Source organism: Vicugna pacos, chromosome 2, assembly GCF_048564905.1.
Source record: "Vicugna pacos chromosome 2, VicPac4, whole genome shotgun sequence".
In the NCBI taxonomy this organism is placed as follows: Eukaryota; Metazoa; Chordata; class Mammalia; order Artiodactyla; family Camelidae; genus Vicugna; species Vicugna pacos.
In genome coordinates this window covers 121,485,849-121,500,850 of record NC_132988.1, presented here as the reverse complement: position 1 = coordinate 121,500,850, position 15,002 = coordinate 121,485,849, and the positions used below count along the sequence as shown (strand labels likewise).

The following is a 15,002-nucleotide window of genomic DNA, read 5'->3' as shown; positions in this document are numbered from 1 at the left end:
CCCGCCCGCTGGCCGCCCGCACAGCGAGGGTTAAGGCCAGGAGCCAGGCGGGAGGGGCAGGCGCGCGCGTGGATTGGTGGAAAGTTTGGGCGCGGGGCGGGGATATGGGCGGGGATATGGGCGGGGTTTAGGGCGGGGCTCGGCAGCCGCGGCGCACGGATTGGCGGGAAGTTGTGTCGGGGCGGGGCGCGCGGCGGGCTCGGCGCTCGCTCCGGGAGAGTTGACAAAGCCCCGCAGGGAAGGACGCCTCGCGGCGCGGCGCCCCGGGCCCCTCGCCCCGCCGCCCCGGGACCCCGGCCCCCGGACCGACCCCGCCGCCCGCCCTGCCCACGGCCTCGGCCCCAGGCCCTGGTCCCGGCCCCGGCCCCGGCCCGAGCCGCCCGCGCCCAGGTAGCGCCGCCCCGTCCCGAGGCCGGGCCCGGGGGCGCAGGGCGGCGGGGTGCGGCGCCCGGGGCGGCGATGACCTCGCAGCGCGCCCCGCGGGCCCGGCCCTGAGCCCCGCCGCCCGCGAGTCCCGCCGAGGTGAGCCCCTCCGCGCGCGCCGGCGATCCTGGGGGCAGACTGGGAGGGGAGGGACGGGGGCCGGGGCCGGTGCCGGGGCCAGGGGCGGAGGCGGGGGCCGGGAGCGCCCAGGTCCCTGCTCCGCGGTCGGGGACCGCACCGGCACGCGCCGCAGCTCCCGCCGGGCCCGCGGTCCTGCCTGCGCCCCGCCCCCGCCCCTGCACCCCACGTGCCCCCCCCCAGCGCAAATTTGTCCGCTAATGGCGCAGGCGATTATCTTCGGGGCCGCCGGTGTTGTGTGTCCCGCGGGCAGGGCCCGAGTTACAAGCGCCAGGAATCCAGACGGTGTTTGGAGGGGGGGCGAGGGAGGCCGGTAATTAGTGTAAACCCTTTGTCTGCCTTTGATACCCACGGTTCCCCCGCCGCTGCTTCCTCTGCCCGGAGCGCCCGAGGGAAGGCGGGGCGGCCCGCATCCCTATCCCCGCGGCCCAGGGCTGGAGTGCTAGCGGCTCCCGGGCCCTAGGCCGGGGTGTGAGGTGCATGGAGACCCCCACCCCCACGCCAGAGACCGGCCTCTGAATACCCCCAGGTCCGCACAGGCCGAGATGACGCCGAGCCCCGCGTTGCTGCTGCTGCTGCCGCTGCCGCTGCTACTGGGGGCCCTCCCGCCGGCCGCCGCCGCCCGAGGTGAGTCCTGGCGCCCAGCCCGGCGCCCCGGCCTCTGCCAGCGCCGCCCCTTTCCCTCCGGCCCTGAACCCTGCCACAGTGCCCGCCTGGCGCGCGTACTTGTGCCCCGCCCCTGCCGGCCCCGCGCTGTTCGGCCCCTCGCAGTTTGGCTCCTCACTGGCCGAGCCCCCCTCACCCTTAAGGCAGCCCAGCTCACTTGTGGGCCCCCCTCACCCGTGGGCCCGTCTCACCCACAGCTCACACACTGGGCACCCCAGCTCACCCGTGGGCTCTCCTCATCTATGGGGTGTCCCCAGCTCACCCACAGGGTTCCCACTCACCTTCAGGGAACCCGCAAGCTCATGTATGGGGCCCCATGCTTGCTGGCAGGGTGGGCTCTGGCCCCAGTTCTCCTCAGGACTCACATGGCCACACACACATGCCTACAGCTGAGGGCAGCTGCTGACCTTCAGCTCTTGGGGGATGAGCTGTTTAGCCCCCAGTGGGCCAAATTAGGCCTCTGGTAACCTGCAGAGACCCCCATGGTGACCAGGGTTGGGGGTGAGGACAGTGGGAATATTCTTGTTGTCTGAGACTCACAAACCATCTCTGTGCCCTAAGAATGCCCCAGTCTAGGAAGGCACAGGGTGAGGGCTGGGGAGCTGAGTACCCAGCACGAGGGGTCACTGCAGTGTCAGGTGGGGAGCCTGTCTTAAGGCAGACCTGAGACCACCTACTTCAGCCTAGGCACTGTCTCCCGGCGTGTGCCATACCAGGGCCTGGACATGGGCTCACACACCTGCTGTGCAAGTGGGCAGGCTCGGATGCCTCTGGAGGGACCCCTGCCCCTGCACCCAGCCCCAGCAAGGGGCATCCTCAGCTGGTGGGTGATGGGTGATGCGTGTCCGCAGACTCCCACCGCCATGTTCAGTGCTGGCCTCCCTCAGCTAGGCGGGCCCTGTGGCCGGGCCGGCCCTTTGGGTGTGTTGACCACTCAGGATCGTCCCTGCCCTGTCCACCAGTCCTTAGAGGTTTCGCACCCCTCCCCCGCCGCCCAGCGGGCGCACTGAACCCAACCTGGCCTTATATGGCCATGTTCGGGTGTGGGGTGGCGGGCCGTGGCCCAGGTGGGCCTCATGCCACAGTACCCCCCCGCCAGCCCCGCCGGGGACTGGCTGGCTGACTTGAGGGTGGGGGCTGCCCAGGCATGGCTGCAACGGGCAGCGTCCAGGGCACTGCGGACACTCAGGTCATGCCCAGTAAGGCCCCCACCCGGTGGCCGGTGACTGGCAGCCGGCGGCCTGGACTCTGATTCCTGTTTTATCTGCTTGGACTCCCCAATCCCCGCACCTGCCTGTCCTCTGGCCACTTGGCCAGGGAGGCTCTGGAAGCCACTGTTCTGGCCTGGTCATTGGCTGAAGCCTGAGATGGAGCAGTGGATGGCAGTGGACAGTCGGGCCTGCCTCGGTGCCGAGGGTCCTCGGAGGGGCCCAACCCTGCTCTGTGCCCCTTGGCTGAGGCCTTGGGGCTGCATGGTGAGGGCCCCGGCAGCAGTAAGGAGGTGGGAGCTTAAATGCTTTCCAAGGGCAAGGGCCTCTGTGGCTTTGGGGGGTGTGCTGTTCCTGAATTGTGCTGGCTTCTCCTCCAGGCCTGGACTTGAAGGTGGAGCTGTTTCAGACGCCCCCCTCCTTGGCGGGTGTTCAGGCTGAGTGTGGACCTTCAGGCTGGTGAAGCAGCGCAGAGACAGTTCGTTCGGTGGTTTTTCGAAAGCCGTTTTCCCCATGGTGTCACAGTTTCTAGAATCGACACATTTCTAGACGCAAATCATATTTTTAAAGTTCCCCTTTTCCCAAAGTTTCACAATCTTGGTGAGTTTGTCTTAAACTTTTTTTTTTTTCAAATTTGGAAAAAGATAGAATTCGGCTTTCTTCGTTTCCGTTTTATTTCTCACAGTGGGAACATGAGAGGTTCAGAACGACATACCTTTTACAAATAACTTTGGAAGACGTTGTTTCAGGGTCTTCTGAGAAGTTCCACGTTTGAACTTTTCTGAGGATGGTCTCTGAGCCGCCAGCCCTGAAGGCCCCTCCCTGGTCCCCTGGGCCCGGCCGGGGTGTCCTAGGCGCCTTGCCTCCAGCAGGATGGCACAGCCTCAGGGCCCACCTGCCTCTGTGTTGTGAAGGGTCTGCGGTGTGTGTGATTCAGCGGGGAGGCGCGTGGCAGGCAGGATGGCTATGGTGCTGTGCCTGTACGCTGGCTGACCTCAGCCTCTGGCCAGGCTGCAGGGGACCCCCTCCCATCTAGGCCCTCCAGCAGCAACAGCCATTGTGTGGCCAGGGCCGAGGTGGACATGTGGGAGCCTGGCCCGGGCTCTGTGAGGTGAGGATTTGGGCCAGCAGCCCCATTTACGTCTTGTCTTGGGCCCCACTCCTGGAAGGGAAAATAAATCACTGTCCCCTCTGGGGGGAGGAGGGAGCCGTGAACAAAGTTGCCTTTGGCTGAGCCTGGAAACATGACCGCAGGCTCCTTCTCCATTGTGCGGGGATCATGGGCCTCCAGCTCCCGCCAGCACCACAGCCCCAACCCGGAGATGTGGGTTTTCCCCAGCAGTGGCCTCAGCCCCAGCATTGCCGGCCCAGCTCAAGCACTGCTGACGGTGCTGGGGGAGGCGGGGTATGGCCCCACAGGCCAAATCCTGGCTCCTGGCCACCCCCTGGCCATGTGTCCTTCGACATTGGCCTCCTTGTTCCTCATCTGGTGTCTGCAGTCCAGGTATGTCCAGGTGGCAGCTCTGTGAGCAAGATCAGCATGTGGAAGGGAAGCGTGCCTGGGCTTCTGTCCCCAGACTCCATAGACGCCCCATCCAGGGCTGCCACCCTACCTGCCCATCACCTGCTCTTCTGAGTGGTGGACGTTGGGTGCCCCTGGCTCCTCTTGGGTCCCAAGGAGAGTTGGAGCTGCTGTCCTGGGCTCCCTCAGGTGGGGCTACAGCGCAGCGTCCATGGTCCGGGATGTCTGGAGGAAGGTAGGGGAGAGACATGGGCTCATGAGGCCAGGATGGGCCTGGAAGGAGAGGTGGGTGCTGGTCAAGGGAGGAAAGACCTTCAGCTGGGGGGATGTTGTGGGCAGCTCACCTTGGCCAGGGTGGACACGTAGGGGACACGGGTGTAGCTGAGGTGGGCCCTTGAGTGGGGAAGGGCTAGGGCTGGGCCCAGAGGCTGGTGGGTGAGGGGTGCAGGGAGGAGGGGCTGGGGGCTTTTCTACCTGAGCATTGCGGCCAGCCTGCCTCCTCCAGTGAGGAGTGCTGGGGCCTCCATCCACACCCTGGGCCCTCACCAAGTGGCTGGGGGCAGGGCCTGGAGGCTGGCGGACGTCAGGGGAGGGCTGCACACACCGCACCCCACATAGACGGGCCCCGCTCTGGGGAGAACCAGCCCAGGGTGGGGGCTTCCAGCAGCTACCCCTGAAGTGCTGGATCCGCTCCGGCCCCCGGGCGGCTGGAACCCCGGGCTTCCCATCTTGGCAGGAAATACGATTGCTTTTCTTCCTGCTGGGGAGTTTATTTCGTGAGAGATTTACACAAGCTGTGTGCTGTCTGAGTGGCTGAGGAGTGGACAGCGGGGCCTGGGGCAGCAGGCAGGAGGAGGGACCCCACTGGCTCCCTTGACTCTGCCCCAGAAAAGCCAGGGCCTGCGAGCGCACTCCTCTCCTGAGGCCACCGCCGGCGGCTTCCGGGCTGCCCTCTGCCCTCCTGCAGCAGCCTGTCGGGCTCTGGGGAGGACTGTGGGGCTGGCTCTGGAGCTCAGCACAGCACAGCGTGTGCCCCTGGAGGGCTGGGGAGGCCAGTCTGGGCCAGTTGGCTGGCTCGGGCCTCATGCCCTCAGGCCTGTCCTCGAGAAGCCCTGGGGCCCAGGGTCGGAGGCCCTGGTGGAGCAGGGAGAGCAGGTGTGGGCGGGGGCTCTCTGGCCTGGAGGTTCCTGGTGGCTGGGCTGCTGGCTGTGTTGGGTGGTCTGCATGTTCTGCTGAAACGTCCATGGGTTCCAGGCTCAGGGGCATCCCCCTCTCACTTTTGAGGCGACTCTGGTACCTGGATCAGGGCCCTCAGGGTGGGGCCCTTGGGTGGTCTGGGCCCCGTGACGAGTTCCACGTCCTCCGGGCCTAGCGCTGGCATGTGGACGAGGGCTTTCTCAGTTCTTTGGCAGCTAGGAGCAGGGCTCGGCCTCTCTGGGGAGTCCTGCAGGGACCCCAGTTCTGCAAGTGATGTTTGTGGGGTCGGGGGTGGGTGGCAGGCGTGGGGAGGGTCAGCGTTGACCCTGGTGGACCTAGTGAGACCTGAACGTGGAATAGGGGTGGCGTGGTGTTCAGCTAGGCCCCTGGATGGGTCTGTGGTAGTGGGTCTGGGTGCTGCCCAGTCACTGTCCCCTGTTGGGAGTTCACGTGGGGCCGCTAGGGGAGCGGCACCCCTGCTTGGGCCCTGGGATGGTGAGGAGGAGCCCTGAACTGGGGGTCCACTGAAGGTCCGTGTGGGGTTTCCTGGGAAGAGAACAGACCTGGAGGCCCCCCACCTGCCTGCTCACCTGGTGCTCAGGCCAGGCAGCGGGTGGAGGGGACGCGCCAGTCAGCTTGCTTGGTGGGTCGGGCTGTCCCTCTGTCACGCCCAGAATGTCCTGGTTTCTGGAGCAACCACCTGTCCTGCGGGTCCTACCAGTTCCACCGCAGGTCCTGTGGGTCCAGCCCCCAGGGGCCGCCCTGGGCCGGCTGGCCTCGGAGCTGGTGTTATGCACATGCACGTGTGTGTAGTGTGTGTGCCCGGGGCTCAGCGCTGGGCCAGTCTGCATCCTCCGCCCCATGGCAGCCCTGTGATGGTCCTCACCTGTGCCCCTCTGGGGGCATTCCTGCCCTCCCCCCAGACCTTGCCTTCCTGGAGGGTGCTGGCCCCAGGCCACGGCATCTGGGCCTTCCCAGCTCACCCCCTGTGCCCGGCCCTTTCACCCCAAAGAGAGCACCCACCTTCCCCTCCCAGCTCAGCTCCCTAGCCCAGGCCTGGCGGGTGCCCTTTGAGCCCCTCCCCATGCTACTCACTCAGCCCCACCACCCCGCAGGACGGTGGCCCCTGGCCCGGTGCTCTCACCCTAGAGCCAGTCCCAACATGGTTAACCTAATGCCCACCAACCCCCCCCCGGAGTAATGTCTGGGGTTTTGCAGGCTCCCTGGGGACAGAGCAGCCCCGATGAGCTGGCCTGGTGGTTCTTGCACCCTCACTCCCACCTGTGTCTGTGGCTTCCGGGGATGAGGCCTGAGACCACAGGTGCCTCTGCTGGTCTCTGGCACATGGGCCCAGGGGGCGGGTGGTGTCTCATCCAGCTCCTCTTAAAGGGAGCTTGGGGTCAGCAGGCCAGGGCCCACTGAACGCCCTGGGCAGTGGGGAGAGGTAGAGGCTGACACCTGGGATGCCTGCACCGCGGCCAGGCCCCTGGCAGATGTGAACACGGCAGGGAACACGGATGCAGATGGAATGGCCGGGGCCCTGCCTCTGGGAGAGGAGAGGGGGGCGGAGGACGGTGCCCAAGGCAGGGCAGGGGCCGTGGGTCAGTAAGGTGTGGGGTGCTGAGCCTGGGGTGGCCCCCAAGGGCCTGTGAAGGCTGTGTGGGGATGGGCACGGGCAGGGGCAGAAAGTGAGCTACAGCTGGGGGTCTCTTCCCGCCTCGCATGCGGCCCTCCAGCCCTCTTCTCCTCTGCCCTCCCTGGGCCCACTGGGGCAGGAGGGGCGTCAGCTGGGGTTCCCACAGGGTCTTGTTTTACTGAACCTGGGAGAATGGTGCTTCTGCCAGGGCAGGCCCAGCAGGGGCTGTGGGGGTCCTGGCGGCTCAGAGGCGGGATGCGTCCTGGGCGGGAAGTGGGTCTGTGTGCACCCACGGTCGAGGTGTGTGTATCCGGGGGACTGCACGACAGCGTCAGGGTATGACGCCAGCTCTGGGTGGCAGCTGGGAAGCCCAGCCACATCTGCTGGATGTGTGCCCCCCACCCCCCACCTTGTTGCTAGGCCCTGGCCCCTCCCAGCACCTCCATTCCTGACCATGTTTTCACAGTGAGGGGTGGAGGGGAGGAAGGAGATGGGAAAGGAGAGGGCAGCACCTTCCCTGCCCGTTACCTTGATGCTCAGCCCCCACCTTGTGGTGGTGAGATGCCACTGCCCACCCCCAGTCTGCGTTTGCCTCGCAACACTCTCCAGGTGCCATCCCTGTATGTAGCCTGTGGCTCAGGGTGAGCACTGGGCTGGGGCTTCCTGGAGGAGGCGCTCACAGGGAGGGGGCTGAGGTTGGGTGTGGAGGGCCCTGCCCGGGAAGCTGGCTGCTCCTCCCCCATGCCCTCACTCTGGCCTCAGTTTCCCCCTGGCTGAGTGGCTTGGATGCCCTGTCCAGGTGGAATAGCAGGGCTTGTGTTTCCCAGGCTAAATATAGAGCTGTGGCAGCCGTGCTGGCGGCTGAAATTCCCAGGAATCTGGGGGGCCAGGCCTCCTGCTGGTGAGCCTGCTGGGGTCTCTGCAGAGGCAGGGGTTGGGGCTGGGGCCTGGCCTGGTATCGGGCAGGCTGCAGTGGGGCAGGGGCCGTGTGCTTCAGGGTGAGGCTGGCTCCAGCTGGGGGCCTCCGGCTGGGCTGCTGCCTGACCCCCTGGCTGCCTGCAGGCCAGCCCTGTCCCTCCTTCACAGTGACCAAGGGTGGCATCCCTGCCACCCAGTAGGTGCCCCCTACTCCTCAGGTTCTCCTGTCTGGGGGCGAGGAGGGCAAGAGGGTGAGGGGCTGGAGGTGACCCCCCCCATGGTCAGGCTGGGCTTTTCTCCACTGAGAAACTGAGGCAGGCTCCTTCAGGGGATGAGGGTGTCGGACCAGCCCTCCACGGTGTCCCCAGGATGCAGTGGGGACAAGCAGAGCCCAGCAGGGAGGGATGTTGTCCCTTGTGCAGGCACTGTCCTCCCTACGTGCCTTCCAGGCTGTTGCGTGTGTCTGTGTGCTTGTGCTTGTCCGTGTGTGAGCCTTGCGCCCAGGTGTCAGCCTGAGAGGCCCAGGGCCCGGGGCGGGCTGGGGGTAGGGGAGCCCTCTTTGTCCTGCAGCTTGGGAGGCCCCGTGAATGGTGGGATTGCAGGCGGTGACAGGTGGCGGACAGGGTCTGCCCGGGAATGAGACCAAGACTCGGGGGGCCTCAGGAGGCCCCGTGGCCCCTCCCTCTGGTGAACTGGGTGGGCGCCTGGGGGAGCCCTGCAGGTAAACGAGTTACCAGTGAGAAGCAGCTCTCAGCCCTTCCAGGGGAGCCAGCAAGGCTGGTGACGGGGGGCTGGCTGGGAGAGCAGAGCCCAGGGTGCCTGCCTAGGGGCTGTGTGGCCGGGCTGGCGCTGCCCAAGTAAAGGCAGGGTGTGGAGGGGAGGTCTCAGAGGGAAGGTGCCCCATGTCCCTGTGTCTCTCACAGCCCCGTCCCCTGGGGTCAGAGACTCGGCACGCGTCCCCATCTGGGGCCCCGGAGAAGCTGAGCCCTAGGCTGGCAGCTCCCTCCGTCCGAAGGGGGATGTCCCCCAGCCTGCCCTAGTGCCCCAGACAGAGGTCGTGGGGGCTTGTGCTCTGAGAGCTGCGTGGTGAGAACAGAAAGCCGCCCCCCATCTCTGGGGAACCCACAGGAGCACTTTGGGCCCTGGTTGCAAAGCGGCAGCAGACCCAGCTGGCAACAGTGTGTTGAAGAAACACCAGCTGGTTATTAAAAACACATGCTGCCCTCGGGCCCCGCAGCGACAGCATCCCGGAGCAGCCACCGCCTCGGCCCTCCTTGTGGCCAGGACGCGGTTTGCAGACCCTCGAGACGGGTGGCTGCAGTGAGGGGTTGATGTCTCTTTCGGCGGCTGTGGGTGGGGTCCCAGGAGCCAGGCCCCCGTGGCTGCCTCTCCTGATCTGAGGGATAGTAGGTGGGGTGACCTCGTGAGAACCCGGCACCACTCATGGTCATCCTATGGTCCAGGAACTGCAGACCAGTCCAGGCTCAGAGCCACGGGCGGGCGGGGCTGAGGGTCAGCCAGAAGATAGTTCCACTCCTTTCTGAGGCCTATAGTGTCCTTCCCAACCAGCCAGCCACCTGCTGCCCTCCAGGCCTGGTCATCCCCACTGTCCCTGCACTTGACCCCAGAAAAAATGAGGCTGGAAATGGGCTGGCAAGTGGGGCTGGGTTTCTTCCTGCTGGTGAAGGGCACCATGGCCTCAGCCCAGGCCTCGGGCTTCTCCCATGGGAGACAGTGGTCACCTAGGGCCAGTGTGCCTGGCTGCTTGGCCCCTGACCCCAGGGCTTTCGGGTCACTCTCCTCCACCTGGTGTGGCCTGGCTGGCAGCAGGGAGGCTCTCATCTGGGCAGACAGACCTGGGCAGAGGTAGCCCCCACACATAGGCACAGACGTGGGCCACCAGACACAGGCCGCCGGTGCCACACTAACCACACACCAGTGCAGTTACACGCATGTGCACACACAGGCGAACTGGGTGCCTGCAGAGAGGCAGTGAGGGGATGCCCTCGCTTGGCCGCTCGTGGGGGGCAGGCATCCTGGGTATTCTGGTTCCCGTGCGATGACACGCAGTGTGCCCTGGGTGAACACCGTCTGTGGTCTGGGAGGAGGATGGGTGTATATGGGTGGCCTCCTCGGTGGGGACTTGGCAGGGACAGCCTCTCCCCTGGGCTCCTGGTGCCCCCACCTGCCTTGGCCGCAACTCCTAGCCAGTCCCCTCCCCCGACCAAGCTCTCTGACTGCCCTCCAGGCCCCCCAAGGATGGCAGACAAGGTAGTCCCACGGCAGGTGGCCCGGCTGGGCCGCACCGTTCGGCTGCAGTGCCCTGTGGAGGGGGACCCGCCGCCACTGACCATGTGGACCAAGGATGGCCGGACGGTCCATGGCGGCTGGAGCCGCTTCCGAGTGCTGCCACAGGGGCTGAAGGTCAAGGAGGTGGAGCGGGAGGACGCCGGCGCCTACGTGTGCAAGGCCACCAATGGCTTCGGCAGCCTCAGCGTCAACTACACCCTCATCGTGATGGGTCAGTGCTGGCTGGGGCAGGACTGTGTGGTGCCCAATACACCCCACCCTCATCCTGCCCGAGCCCGGCCTCATCTGAGCCCAGGACACCACCCTTTGCGGGCCCCTCCTCGTCAGACTGCACCTCAGGGGTCCCCTTCCTCCTGGGCCCCTCCTCCCCAAAGGTTCTGCTGACCTGGCGGCCAGGGTGGCTGCAGGGGTGGATGTTGGGGGCCCCAGGTGGTGGTCCCACTGAAGGGCAGACCAGCGGGCCAGGCAGGCTGGCAGCCTTGATGTCGGCCATGACTTTGAGGGTCAGGTTTCGGAGTTCAGAGGAGCCGCTGGGAACGAAGGGCCTCTGTTCTCTGCCTCTGGGGTCTGGGCTTGGGGACTGGGCAGTGCCCCCAGCAACACACCCTCCACTTACTGGTACCAGGCACTGCGCCCAGCTTCCCCCGCCATGGGCTCTGGGTGGGTCCCTTGAGGCAGGCTCCCTGGCAGCACAAAGGAGGAGCCTGACCCGTGCCCCCCAACACTGGGTTCTTGGGTCGGGGCTCAAAGCCTGGCCTCGGCCTGGGCCGGTGGAGGTGGCGGCTGTCATGGGGAGGGGGCATTCCTCAGTGTGCCCCACCCCCTGGCCAGGCCCCACAGGCCTTCCCTGGCTTGTGGAATGGGAGTACTGTGGATGTCCACCCCCCCGCCACCGTCCTTTCAGAGGGGAGGATGACCAGGCGGTATGCGGGCCATGTCAGTTCACCAGGCCCTCGGCGCCTTGATGTGGGCTAGGGTTACTGCAGCTGCTGGCTGAGCTGGGCCCCCACCTCCCCCAGGCCCTGCAGACCCCTCGGAGCCAGGGTGGGAGAGCCAGCTCTCCATCCCACCACGCCTGTCGGGGTCACCTGCACCCAGGGAGTGGGCTGGTGGGTGGCTTTCGCCCAGCTGTCTCTGGATTCTGAGATGTGGGTGTGCGCCCACAGCCTCCTGCTGGCGTCTCTAGAGCTGCCCCAGCCGGGCCTGAGGCTGGGCCTGGGAACCAGCCCCGGGGCTGGGGTGGGGGCTGGGGAGCCATGCCTGGATCTTGGGGCTGCTGAGGCCCTTCTGACGCGCTTTCCACTCTGCAGATGACACCAGCCCAGGAAGGGAGAGTGCGGGGCATGAGGGCTCCCCTGGGGGCCAGGAAGACCCAGCCAGCAAACAGTGGGGTGAGCATGGGGGCAGATGTCACCACTTTCTTTCAGCCAGGTGGGGCCCCTGGTGCCCCCCTGACCTCTCTGCCTCCCCCGCAGCTCGGCCCCGCTTCACACAGCCCTCCAAGATGAGGCGCCGGGTGATTGCACGGCCCGTGGGCAGCTCCGTGCGGCTCAAGTGCGTCGCCAGCGGGCATCCACGGCCGGACATCATGTGGATGAAGGATGACCAGGCCTTGACGCGCCCCGAGGCTGGAGAGCACAGGAAGAAGTGGACGCTGAGCCTGAAGAACCTGCGTCCGGAAGACAGCGGCAAGTATACCTGCCGTGTGTCGAACCGCGCCGGTGCCATCAACGCCACCTACAAGGTGGACGTGATCCGTGAGTGCGGGGGCGGGGGTGGGGGCGCGGGTGGGCTGGCGCCTGGGGGCCGTGCCCAATGCGTGTCCCTGCGCAGAGCGGACACGCTCCAAGCCTGTCCTCACGGGCACACATCCGGTGAACACGACGGTGGACTTTGGGGGCACAACGTCCTTCCAGTGCAAAGTGCGCAGCGACGTGAAGCCGGTGATCCAGTGGCTGAAACGTGTGGAGTATGGAGCCGAGGGCCGCTATAACTCCACCATCGATGTGGGTGGCCAGAAGTTCGTGGTGCTGCCCACGGGCGACGTGTGGTCGCGGCCCGATGGCTCCTACCTCAACAAGCTGCTCATCACTCGCGCCCGCCAGGACGATGCGGGCATGTACATCTGCCTGGGCGCCAACACCATGGGCTACAGCTTCCGCAGCGCCTTCCTCACGGTGCTTCCTGGTGAGTGGGCCACACCCTTCCTGCCCCGCCCTGCCTTCGTCCTGAGCCACGCCCACATAGCCCTCCAGCCGGCACCCCCAACCGGATCCCTGGTGATGTTCCCCTCCCACCGCCTTCTCCTGCAGACCCAAAGCCGCCAGGGCCACCAGTGGCCCCCTCATCCTCGACCACTAGCCTCCCATGGCCGGTGGTCATTGGCATCCCAGCCGGCGCCGTTTTCATCCTGGGCACTGTGCTCCTGTGGCTCTGCCAGGCCAAGAAGAAGCCGTGTGCTCCCACGCCTGCCCCTCCCGTGCCGGGACACCGTGCTCCCATGACGGCTCGTGACCGCAGCGGGGACAAGGACCTGCCCGCCCCCACCACCCTCACCGCCACCTCTGGTGTGGGGCTTTGTGAGGACCTCGGGCCCCCGGCAGCCCCTCAGCATCTGCTGGGCCTGGGCTCAGCTGCTGGCCCCAAGCTTTACCCCAAACTCTACACTGACACGCTCACTCACACGCACTCACACACACACTCACATGTGGAGGGCAAGGTCCACCAGCATCAGCACATCCACTACCAGTGCTAGAGGGTGCAGCTTTCCGACGCCCGCCCACCAGAGCTCCGGGTGCCTGGGATGGGCTGGAGGGGGCCCAGGCTGGGGCGAGAGGGCCACTGAGGGAGATGGACCACAGGTGAGAGGTGCCCCGAGTGAGGCACACACACACACACAGACGCACATACATGCACGACATACCTCTGGACACACACACGGAGTCACACACACACACACACACACACACACACACAGTCACACACACACTCTCAGACTAAGCAGCCCTTGGGAAGGTCTGTGTTGTAATTTGCAGTGCGCATGTAGCAATGGGCTAGCTCATGAAGGAATCCCTTGGCCCCGTGGGAAGGATTTCATAGGGGCCATGATCACCCCCCAACCCCGGCCTGGCAGGAGATCTGAGAGGCACCCTGGCTTTGTGAACCAAACACTCCGACCCCTTCCCTACGCCTGCCCGCCTGTGTCCCTGCCCCGGCTATTTTTGCCACCACCTGTCCGGGTGTCCAGGAGTCCACCAGTACCCTGGGCAGGGGGGGTCACATGTAGCAGTCCAGGGCCCTGCCCAGAGAGGCTGGAGCCGGCTGGGGGTGGCTCCTGCCCCACCCGGCCTCCCACTGCCAGAGGGAAGGGGCCCTTGATATTTATATTTAAGAAATTGAGATAATATTAATAATGATGAGAGGAGGGTGTGGCCGCAGAGATTCGGCCTCTCCTGGGGCCCAGGGCCCGCCTAGCCCTGTGGCCACACTGATGTCCACCCGGGACCGGGCACCCATCACCCTACTCCCTGTGGTGGCCCCAGACCTCTGTAATTTTATATAGAGTTTGAGCTGAAGCTTCGTATATTTAATTTATTTTGTTAAACAAGAAAATGTGCATCCTTTCTCTCTAAGCTGGTGTGTCTGCGTGTGCATGCACGTGTACATGCGTATGTGCCTGTGACCAGACTGGGTTCCAGAATCGGGAGCAGAGGAGGCTCTCAGGAGCCCCATTGCCAGGGCTTAGGCTCCGAGGCTGAGACCTTGGGTCCCCAGGGCCCGCCATCAGGGCCCCCGAGCAGAAGGAGTCTTCCCCGTGCACCTGCACACCCTCCCACGCAGGCCAGAGTCCTGCACACCTGGCCCTGTGGGTGCCCCTCTACGGGCGTGGCCCCTGCAGCCCTCAGGCCTCCGCTTCTCCCCACCGCAACCTGGGGTTAACTGGGTGGCCTTAGTGGGGAGACGGGCAACGGCTGTATTGTTGCCTTTACCCAGGTGACCCAGTCTCTGTCCACCTAGGGCGGTACAACCGTGGTCTCAGTCTCCAGATGGGGAAACTGAGGCTCTGACCCCCTCGGCCAGCACGCAGGGGTTGGGCTTCCTCTGGTCCAGAGGTTCTGGAGCCTTTCAAGAAAAGCAGTAAGATAACGTGTGCGAATTTAGCAAAGCTCCTGCGTGACAGTGTCGGAAGGTCCAAGGGAGGGGTGAGGCCTTGCTGTGTCCTGAGCACTGCCCCAGCCACCGCAGCTTCTTTGCGCTTCAGGAAAGAAGCATGGGCTCCGCCTGACCGTCCCACCCAAGAACTGCTGGTCCCCAGGTTAGGGCTGAGTGTCTCCTCCACTCCCACAATGAGGTGCTGCCCCCTCTGCCTCCGCTAGGCTCCCAGGGCTGGGTCCACTGTCCCCTCCACCACTAGGGCTCCCGTGAATGCATAATGGGGTCCCCTGTCCTCAACATCCCCGCATCCTCTGGCCTTCCAGGGTGGACTCCACTCCTGTTCCCAGGCAGGCAGGGGCTGGCCCTGAGGGAAGCCCCACTGGGGTGTCCTAACTCCATGGGCAGTGACCACGCTTAGAGCAGGGCCAGTGGCCTCCAGATGATGGAGGCCACTGACAGGGGACACCATGGGAGATCTGGACCCTGGCTGGCTGTGGAGAGCCCTTCTGCAGTGGCCTAGGGAGTGGTGCCTGTATCTGCATGTGTTTGTGTGTGTGTGTGCAAGCGTGTGGACGTGCATGTGTGCACGCCTGGATACCAAGGGGCTGCAGGCAGCCCACAGCTGGTGACTGAACAGATGTTCCCCAGACAAGACAGGCTGCAGCCCATGTCTGGTTGGGTTTCAGTTTGAGGGGGGAGGGGTGCAGAGAGGGGGAACCTCGAGTGGAGGGGAGGCCTCGGGCAGTGGGCCATCTTTAGGTCATAGGAGATGAACTGCTCCCTCCCCAGAGCACAGGCATAGGGGTGGGCACCCTTGAGGGTACAGTCC

The 15,002-nt window shown here is 65.5% G+C and overlaps 1 protein-coding gene across 2 annotated transcripts; it reads left to right on the top strand.

Moving 5' to 3' along the window:
• Window positions 1-257: 257 nt before the first annotated feature.
• On the top strand, window positions 258-13,624 carry FGFRL1 (fibroblast growth factor receptor like 1). 2 transcript variants are annotated; one of them, XM_072947612.1, is made up of 7 exons: window positions 258-522; window positions 1,091-1,188; window positions 9,957-10,229; window positions 11,329-11,409; window positions 11,494-11,775; window positions 11,852-12,205; window positions 12,331-13,624. In XM_072947612.1, exons 2-7 carry the CDS (start codon window positions 1,107-1,109, stop codon window positions 12,771-12,773), a joined length of 1,515 nt encoding a protein of 504 aa, XP_072803713.1. In that variant the 5' UTR covers window positions 258-522; window positions 1,091-1,106; the 3' UTR covers window positions 12,774-13,624. The 2 variants fall into 2 exon arrangements, with proteins under 2 accessions (XP_072803713.1, XP_006213115.2); XM_006213053.4 differs by lacking the exons at window positions 258-522; window positions 1,091-1,188 and having other exon boundaries at window positions 5,489-10,229.
• The last annotated feature ends 1,378 nt before the right edge of the window (window positions 13,625-15,002 follow it).

What these genes read in the sequence shown, in the direction of transcription:
- FGFRL1 (XM_006213053.4), top strand. Translation starts at nt 9,818, where the DNA reads ATGGGTGTATATGGGTGGCCTCCTCGGTGGGGACTTGGCAGGGACAGC. An exon ending in CTACAAGGTGGACGTGATCC is followed by an intron (nt 11,776 to 11,851) that starts GTGAGTGCGGGG and finishes GTCCCTGCGCAG; the next exon opens with AGCGGACACGCTCCAAGCCT. An exon ending in CTTCCTCACGGTGCTTCCTG is followed by an intron (nt 12,206 to 12,330) that starts GTGAGTGGGCCA and finishes CTTCTCCTGCAG; the next exon opens with ACCCAAAGCCGCCAGGGCCA.